The sequence below is a fragment of the Papaver somniferum genome, chromosome 7, assembly GCF_003573695.1.
Source record: "Papaver somniferum cultivar HN1 chromosome 7, ASM357369v1, whole genome shotgun sequence".
NCBI classification, from domain to species: domain Eukaryota; kingdom Viridiplantae; phylum Streptophyta; class Magnoliopsida; order Ranunculales; family Papaveraceae; genus Papaver; species Papaver somniferum.
The window spans coordinates 234,972,401-234,982,270 of NC_039364.1; the positions used below are offsets into that span (position 1 = coordinate 234,972,401).

A 9,870-nucleotide genomic window follows, 5' to 3' on the forward strand; every position below is an offset into this window, starting at 1 on the left:
TTGACTTTTGCTTCTAATAACCAAGTGCTGGTAAAAACAGCCAGCGTCCTCCTCAGAATACAAGGGTGAAAATATCTAAGTAAACCGTCTTGGTAAAACAGTCGGCCTCCTCCTCACACTACAACTACAGTAAAAATACTTGTTGGGGTGAAAATATCTCAGTCTCAGCAAAAGTTTTGGGTGTAAATATTTCAGTAAAAAGACTCACTTTGGCTTGTTTTCGAAAGAAAAATAAAATACAAAAAAAGAAAAGAAAATAAAATACAAAAAGAATTCGTTCTCTTCCTCTCTTTTTCTCTAACTGACCTCCAGATCCAATCGCTTGATCTCATCCGCTTCGATTTCTCTCCTCCAAACTCCTCCTACGCAGCAGGTAAGTCATATCCCCTTTCTTTTTCTTCCCTAGAACTCAATTTATTGATTAGGGTTTAGGATTTAGGATTCTTTTTAATATTTTGTTTCGATTTCTTATGATCATATTCCGTAATCTGTGAGTTAGAATTTCATTGAGTTCCAGTCCGTTTGTCGAATCTCTAGGTTTTGATATGGTGGTGGCGGATTCGTTCTTTCCTTCCTTCTTTATGTTATTTCGTCTAATTTAGGGTTATACTTAACAATTGTGCATGTTTCGGATAGTAACCAAAAGCTTGCCTAGGGTTAATGTTTCTCAAATTGAATTGATTAAGGGTTTTGTATAATAAAGTGAACAATTGTAGCTCCAATGAGTATTGTTTTTTCTGTCAATCTTAGGGATAAGTTGTTTGTTAGATCAATTTGGATCATCATGTTGTAGTTACACAGAATTAGTTCAAATTTAAGTTAATCGTTTCTCTTTGTCACTGATAGAGGTAATCAAACTGTTATATAGTTGTTGGGAAAATAAGTATCAAAGTTTTCTAACTTGTTTGGAGTTCAATGACCAAGCCCGTAGGTGAACTTTTAACCTGATTGTTAATGTTGTCAAAGCACAATGGTTGTCAGATTTTATCAGGTATCTTCATGTTGAGTGTATTGATAACTACATTGTAGTACAATATAAGGAGTTTAAATTCTAGCTCAATGCGAGTATTGCTTTTATGTCGATCGATTAATAGAGGGATAAGGTTGTATGTTCATATCAATTGGGATCATCATTTGTAGTTACCCAGAAATTAGATTTAATTTCTGTGAAGTTTGTCACTTATCGAGGTACTCAAACTGTTGTATAATTTGTGGGAATATAAGTAGTAAAGTTTCTTGTGGCTTATAACCTGATAGTTAATGCTGTCAAAAGCATGATCGTTAATTGTTGTCTTATCAGCTTTATCAGGTGATAATCTTCATGTTGAGTGTTATACATAAGTACCTTTCTTTATGTTGCAGTTATGTTAGTTAAGGCATGGCGATAGTCATTTATCAAAGGTTAAGTACAATAGCAGGAGTTCAATTGTAGCTCCAATACCACACATCAATTTGTGGGATTAGTTTTTTCAAGTTTGTCACTGATCGGGTAATCAAAGTTTTTATAATTGTTGGAAAAGTAGTATTAAAAGTTTTCTTGTAGCTTTAGTTTTGTTTGGTTCGGGGCTAAATAGCCAAGCTGAGTAGCTGAACTTATAACCTGGTTGTTAATGATGAAAGTGGATCAACAACATTGTGTATGTTGGATAAGTACCAAAAATTTGCCTAGAGTTAAATGTTTCTCAAAGGTGTGTACGATGTAAGAAGTTCAAATTATTGTTTTTCTGTCCATCTTTAGGGATGAAGTTGGAATCATTATGTTGTAGCTACACAGAAGTTAGATTTTATTCTTTTGTGAAGTTTGTCACCTATCGACGTACTCAAACTGTTATTTAATTATTGGGGAATATAAGTATTAAAGTTTTGTTGTGGATTATAACCTGATTGTTAATGTTGTCAAAAGCATGATCGTTAATGGTAGTCTTATCAGCTTTATCAGGTGATAATCTCCATGTTGAGTGTTATATATAAGTACCTTTCTTATGCTATAGTTATCTTTTAGTCTAGGCATGATGGTAGTCCCTTATCAAGGGTAGGAGGAGTTCAATTGTAGCTCCAATACAACATATCAATTTGGGATCATCATGTTGTAGTTACATGTTTTTTTTTTGTAAAGTTTATCACTTATCGAGATAATCAAACTGTTATATAATTGTTGGAAAATAAGTATTAAACTTTTCCTGTAGCTTTACTTTCGTTTGGTCTGGGGATAAATCCAAACCAGTAGGTGAATTTATAACCTGATAGTTAATGTTATCAAAAGCACAGTGGTAGTCGGCTTTATCAGTTAATATCTTCGCATTGAGTGTTATAGATAACTAGTTTTCTTATGCTACAGATACCTTTTAGTTTTGGCATGACAGTAGTCGTTTGTATGTGCAATGGTGTACACTGAAACTTTGATTATAAACCACCATTAATGTAGAGACAGGTGCTGTCAAAATTAAGGGATTATCGTGTATGAGTTAACATGCGGATGAAAGTCTGAGTATCCACATACACGAATGACACTGTAAAAGCAGAGCAGTATTTTATCTGTTTGTTTGGTCACTAGTTATCTGGAATTCTGCCATAAACAGTGTGCTGTTGGTTGGGAACTTTAGGTTATGTAGAGCTCTGTGGAGTGTGGACTAAGAAACTTACTATACCAACTAACTTGACCAGTTTATGTATCGGAACTAGGACAAGGCTGAAGCTGCCATGAAAAGCTCATACATAAGTTATATGGACAGAACTTCCAACTCGACCTATTTCAAAAATAGGTTCCAGTTTGAGAATCATAAAGGAGGAATGGTTTCATGCAGTTTTTAAATATATAGATATGTTGCTGATAAAGAATATTGTGTTAGAATTACATAAACTTCTGCATTTCAATACAATTTTGTTTGTTTTATATATGCACTCATTATGATGAAAACAATTTAAACGTCCATATTTATTTTTCTATAATGAATAGGGTTTAGGATTAGGATTTTCTTTAATATCAATATAAGGAGTTCAATTTGTAGCTTAATTAGTATTGTTTTTCTGGCAATCGTTTAATAGAGGGATAGAGTTGTACCCCAACAATTTGGGATTATCATGTTGTTATTACGCGGACATTTTTGTTTTGCTTCGTGAATTTTGCACTGATTGAGGCAATCAAACTAATTGTTGGAAAATAAGCATTAAAGTTTTCATGTAGCTTAACTTTTGTTTGGTTTGGGGATAAGTGACTGGGCCAGTAGTTGAAGCTATAATATGATTGTTAATGTTGTCACAAAAGCCCAATGATTATCAGCTTTATTAGGTGGATATGTTCGTGTTGAGTGTTATGGACGATTACGTATCTTAAGCTACGATTATCTTTTAGTTTAGGCATGATGGTGTCGTTTGTTAGGGGTATATGCCTGTATGTGCAGTGGTATTCACTGAAAATTTTAAAAGTATAAGCCACCGTTAATTTAGAGATGATTAATGTTAAATCTAAGGGCTTTTTGTGTATCAAGATCAATATTTTATTCGTTTATTTGTTTCGTCACTGGTTATCTTCAAATCTGCCATAAACAGTGTGCTTTGGTTAGGGACTTTAGGTTATGTAGAGCTCTTCTGACTAAGAGGCTTACGGTACGAACTAATTTCAACTTAGACCAAATTTTGGTATGGGAACTAGGATATGGTTGAAACTTCTATGAAAAGCTCATATATGAGTTATATAGGCAACACTTCTAAAATGTATCTAGAAAAGGTGTTCCACTTTGAGAATTATAAAGGAGGAATGGTCTCACCTTTCATGCCTTTTTATTGCTTTAGTGGTGGTAAAATAAATTGCGTTAGGATTGCATAAACTTCTGTACTTCAATACAATATTATTCGGTATATATTGTATCCATAATGATGATCTTCCTCACAAAAAAACATGTCCATTCTAGTATTTGTAATCAGATCTTATGAAAGTGGATAAAGTATGTTCAATCTGTTTTTGCCTGAAACCACAAATGTCTGTACTAATGTATGTTTTTTATTTTATTTTTTGTGTTGTCCTTGTGCAGAAATTGGGTTATCTAAGTTTTAGCCATGTCTTCATCATATCTTCCGGCAACGAATGATTCAATTGCCCAGGCTTTAGAAGCCAAAACCCCATCTGAATCCATCTCCATCCTTTATCGTATACTTGAAAACCCTTCCTCTTCTCCCGAAGCTCTGCGCGTAAAAGAACAGGTCATTTCTAACCTTTCAGACCTTCTTACACAAGAGAAGAAGGGTGAGGAACTTCGAAGTCTTCTTACTCAGTTAAGGCCTTTCTTTTCTGTGATTCCTAAAGCAAAGACCGCGAAGATTGTCCGAGGGATAATTGATGCAGTAGCCAAGATTCCTAATACCTCTGACCTTCAGATATCTCTTTGCAAGGAAATGGTTCTGTGGACTCGTGCAGAGAAGCGTACATTTCTCAGACAGCGTGTTGAGGCAAGACTTGCAGCGCTTTTGATGGAAAGCAAGGAGTATTCAGAAGCATTGACACTTCTGTCCAGTTTGGTCAAGGAGGTGAGGAGACTGGATGACAAGCTTCTTCTTGTTGACATCGACTTGCTAGAGAGTAAACTCCATTTCTCTTTGAGAAACCTTCCCAAGGCAAAAGCTGCCCTAACTGCTGCAAGAACAGCTGCAAATGCCATCTATGTTCCACCAGCCCAACAAGGTACCATCGATTTGCAGAGTGGGATTCTCCATGCCGAAGAGAAGGACTATAAAACAGCATACAGCTATTTCTTTGAAGCATTTGAAGCCTTCAATGCCCTTGAAGATCCTAGGGCAGTCTATAGCCTCAAGTACATGCTGTTGTGCAAGATTATGGTAAGCCAGGCTGATGACGTGGCAGGGATAATATCTTCAAAATCAGGCTTGCAGTATGTGGGGCCAGAACTGGATGCTATGAAAGCAGTGGCTGATGCTCACTCAAAACGGTCACTAAAGCTCTTTGAATCTGCCCTTCGTGACTACAAGGCCCAGTTGGATGAAGACCCGATCGTCCACAGGCACCTTTCCACCCTGTACGACACGCTTTTGGAGCAGAATCTTTGCAGGTTGATCGAGCCTTTTTCACGAGTTGAGATTGCTCATGTTGCTAACCTGATTGAGCTGCCAGTAAGTCATGTTGAGAAGAAGTTGTCTCAAATGATTCTTGACAAGAAGTTTGCCGGTACATTGGATCAAGGTGCAGGGTGCCTCATCATCTTTGATGATCCCAAGACAGATGCAATTTTCCCAGCAACATTAGAAACCATTTCCAACATCGGGAAGGTCGTGGACAGTCTCTATACAAGGTCCGCCAAGATAATGGCTTGAGATTGTCAGTGATGTGACTCCGGATTCTTGATGGCCCTGCAATTCTTTACTCGAAAGATTATTCATGTAGTTGATTTGTATTTGAGGGGGAGCGACAATGCTCTCTTTTTGAGCCTTGAGATAGAAGTGGTGGTTCATATTTGATGCTTCCAGGCCAAGGTATTGCAACTGAGACGTCTTTGCATTGGAAATATTCATGAGATTGGGTAGTCACAAAACCTTTCTTTTTCCATGCTACTACATTCCGAAGCTTGTCTCGTTTCCAAACATATACTAAAGAATCCTCACTGGCACAAATGACATATTTTCCGTCCACGGTGAATGATGCTGATATTTGACTGTTAGTGTTTCGGAAACCTGTCAACAGATGGTAAAATCCTACATTAGCAATTGCAGAATCCACAAATATTCAAGAAGTAACTTCTTGTGTAACAGGTCCTAGAATCAATGTGTCAGAGATGGTACCTCTAAATTTCTGAACTATGGTAGTACCGTTAAGTATCCGTATACGTGAATCTGCAGAGGTTATCAACACTTCAGAAGGATTCACTGGATCAAACTGTCCACAGAGATAAATGGATCACACAGAAGTTCAAGGAACTAAATGGTTTTCTTTATCTTTCAAAGCAGTGTCATTACCTCGAACCCGGTTATCTTTTTAGCTTGCGATTTCTTTTTGGTCTGCACATTTATCTGTTCTTTCTGCACTAACTTGCTTTCTGAAACTCCAAGAAAAGCTAATGTTATGCTTCTGACAAACATCAGTATTTTCTAAGATAGTGCATCTAACATTTACCCAGCAACAGGCATACCAGATGTGTCGTACAACCGGCCAAGTTCCTTTATGTGAACCGACCATTGCACCCTTCAATAATCCAAAACAAGAATGTGCACACACACAAAAGAGTTAGAAAGAAATGCATCACCAATAGAACTTAACAGTTTTTTTTTTTTTCTGAGTACCTGGCCGTCAGGAGTATAACAAACAGCAGTAACCATTTCATGCAGATCTGTCCAGTCAACAACATGTCGATCCGGTATACTCCATAATCGAACTTTGGCATCAAGTGAACCACTGATGAAGTAGTCATCGTCTATCGGGTTGAAGTCTATGCAAGTTACTGCACCACCCAAACCAAAGACCAGAACGTTGTAAGCAAAAAACACTCGGAACTTAACTTTAGGTATACCTGGAAAACTGAATTGAGTTAACTACAAAAGCAGTAAGTAGCATCTTACCGTAATCATTGTGCGCAAACAGCTTTAAACAACTCTTGCTTTCCATATCCCATAACCTGACAGTTTTGTCCATGGAAGATGAAAGCAGTTGCTGCAAAACCAAACAACTTGAGCCTCTCGACTGATCATTAATATACACTACATAGCTAAAATGAAATTTGGGAGCTGACATCATTTTTTAAAATTGATCTGACTGAAATACTCAGAGTCTGTTTGCACTCGGTGTCTGAATCTGACTCGGGCTCGAGTCTGACAGTTTTTTCTTATTTTCAGTCAAATCTGACTCAGACCCATGAGTCAGGAAATAAAATAACTCCGACTCATGGGACCAAGCTGCTGACTCACATATTTTTAAGTCAGATCTGTCTCAAAAAATAAACATATTGAGCCAAATCCAGATGAGTCATGTAATATTAGTCAGATCCGGACGACTCAAATGAGTCGAGAAAATATGTTTGTTTTTGGATCCAACTGACTCGAAAATACGCTAGTTAGCAGCTTGATCCCTTTATTCCCTGACTCAAAATCTGACCCAAACTAAAAGACAAACGGTCTGGCATCTGATTAGTGCTGATTCAGATCTAGATGACGAGTCAGCAATAAATAAACACGCTGTAAGATGGCAGTGCCGACAACTAGAAAGGACACTGAAGAGGTACCTGTGATTTGGCCAAGAGAGGTCCAAAACATCATCCAGATGACCATGGAAAGAGCAAATAGGTTTATCTGTCAGTGAGAATGCAATCTCTGGAACAACAATATAGTCGGGAATTCTCCCCTTCTTGCTAGATCCTTTTCCTCTTCGTCTCCTCTCTGACGGCATTGACAGAGTTTCCGCAAGCGGAGATTGCTCATGCTGAGACTGACTTGCCATGAGCTGAAGTGGAGTTGAGCTCCCATCATCCGACTGTTTTGATGACAAAATGTCACAATCCATTACTTCCCAGACATGAACAACACGGTCTTCGCCTGCACTCGCAAGAAACCGAGCATCATGGCTAAATCTAATCCACCAAATTGAGCCTTGGTGAGCTGAAATTTCCTGGCACATGTAAAGTCCGGTTAGTTCTTTATGCGACTTCCCGTGCTGCCGAACTCGAGTCCACTGAGACGCCGTAGCTGGATTCTTGGTCGCTTGTTGTTGAGCTTGCAGCAATGCATCCTTATCAACCATGAATCCGTTAATCGAATTCACAAACCCCTTCAAGTTTTTCAACAAAGAAACTCCTCTCTTCTTGCTTGATCTGAAGCTCTTGTTGAGCTGAGCATTCTTGTCATCACCTTCCGTTTTATTTCCGTCCCGATCACGCGTCACATTTTCCCGTCGCATCAGCTCCTTCACAATGGGAGAATGGCCAACACTTTTCTCGAATTCCTCTATAGTTATGTGCTTCCCAGTTTGCGCATCACTCAGGCTGTTCCACATTCCGTTTTTATCCAGCGCATTCACGACGAACTCCTTGCCTGTATCAAGATTCTTTATGAAAAATGAACCTTCACTGCCACTCGGAGACATGGTTACTCTTGAACCACCAAGATATTTCAAGCCTCCGTATCCAGTTTCGATTTTTAATGGCTTCATTGAATCAAGAATCGGTGACTGCGGTTCGCGGTGGCCGAAAAAGGAAGGACCCGAAGGTGATCTGACAAGGTGTTTTATTGAATCAACACCAAGTAATTCTGTTCTTCGAAGTTTAGCATCTACACAAGCTGCTGTTGGTATGTCTATGTCCGATCTATGCCGACCAATGACTTTCTGGATGAATGTGGACGGCGAAGGCACTGCAGGTGCCGCCGCCGGTGGTAAAGGTGACGGTGCAGGCGTTTTCTTTGATTTTACAGGGATGAGTGGGACGGATTTCTTTGTTGTTGACCTACCGAATTCAGGCGTCGAGAATCTCAGAAGCGACTTATTGCTATTCAATCCCATTCCCTGGAGAAGACGTTTACGCCGATCTTTAATGGATCCAGGTGCAGACATCCAGATATCATAGGCACCTGACATGGTTTCCTCTGGTTCATGAGCCTCCACATTAAACTCTCGCGGAGGAGGAGCAATGCAGGAAGAGAAAGACACACGACTGTCGTCATACTCTTCGTCGGACGATGAACCGAAATCGAGAGTAATCGCATTTGATATCCTGTCGAATGATTCGAGAAACTCATCATCATTATTTCCCAGTCCATCCCATTCCATCATCATTGTCTTCCTGTCCGCCATTTTCAGGAAACAGAATTCACAGAGACAAACTGGGAAAAAAATTTGAATTTCTGAGTGTGTTATTTTCCTCATCCATAGAAGCAGAGGCCGAGCGTAATATAACTTAAGGATAGTATTTGTGGTGGGAAATATTTTCCAATATTAGTAAAAAAAAAAATCCCTGTAAAACAGGGGTGTTAATAGTAAAATAAGCATAAACTTAGAGAAACGTTTGAGTTTTTCCCTACTGTTTTTTTTTTATTTGAAAATATAAATCTCATATTGCAAAAAATCCAAGAGTTTCCAGGGGCATTAGCACGAACAAAAATGGTTGAAAAGTCTACTGTTTGGAAAAAAGTCTACTGTTTGGAAAAGAGTAAAACGACCCGCTTTTATAGTTGCTTTATCTGCCTCCCTTGAAACAAAACAGAGTTACAAGAAAGTCTAAGTTCTGTTGGTGTCCTTTATTTCACTTAAAGTTGAAACATTGGAATCCCCTAATAGATCTTGATTTTTTTCTATTAAGACGCGATCCTATTTCGATTTTAAAGATTCTTTTTTTTTTATAAAAAAGGCAATTAATTAAGGGGTATTTTGGGTCACAACAAAGTAACCAGAGTTGCATTTGGGTCACAAATTTTTTTTAATTAAAGTTTAGGTCAGGCACCGTGATCAACCGTATTGACAGTTAAATAATTAATTTCTTTTTTAAATAAATTTTTAATTACTTAACACCGTTAGCACGTGAGTTGCACATGAATTTGACTCAACGGTTTAGATCAGTATATATCTCATGGACGGATATAAACCATCCACCAGAAACAAGTGACAACATATATGCACCGTCGATATTTATCCAATTACCACTAATCCCTCCGGCGCCACCTCAAGAAAGATGAAGAACAAAGTATATTTGATCAAAAAAAATTTCGTGAACATCAATTTCTTCCCAATACCAATAGTGAACATTCAAAAATTCTGCAAATTCCCATCAAATGAAAGAATTAGATCAATCTCTTCAACTTAACATTACTAACAATTTAAAAAAAAAATACAATAATAGCAGAGACTTGTGAGAAAGAACAATCTGGCTCGATCTGACTCAG

General features: G+C 38.0%; 1 protein-coding gene and 1 pseudogene across 1 annotated transcript; one reads left to right on the plus strand and one right to left on the minus strand.

The window, feature by feature from the left end:
* Nucleotides 1–276: 276 nt before the first annotated feature.
* On the plus strand, nucleotides 277–6,092 carry LOC113299896 (26S proteasome non-ATPase regulatory subunit 11 homolog). The gene is made up of 2 exons (XM_026548990.1): nucleotides 277–373; nucleotides 4,032–6,092. Exon 2 carries the CDS (start codon nucleotides 4,057–4,059, stop codon nucleotides 5,323–5,325), a length of 1,269 nt encoding a protein of 422 aa, XP_026404775.1. The 5' UTR covers nucleotides 277–373; nucleotides 4,032–4,056; the 3' UTR covers nucleotides 5,326–6,092.
* Nucleotides 5,091–8,846, minus strand: LOC113299895 (annotated as a pseudogene).
* Nucleotides 8,847–9,870: the final 1,024 nt, after the last annotated feature.

Bases quoted from the DNA above. Each gene is read 5' to 3' on its own strand.
- LOC113299896 (XM_026548990.1), top strand. From the start codon at position 4,057: ATGTCTTCATCATATCTTCCGGCAACGAATGATTCAATTGCCCAGGCT.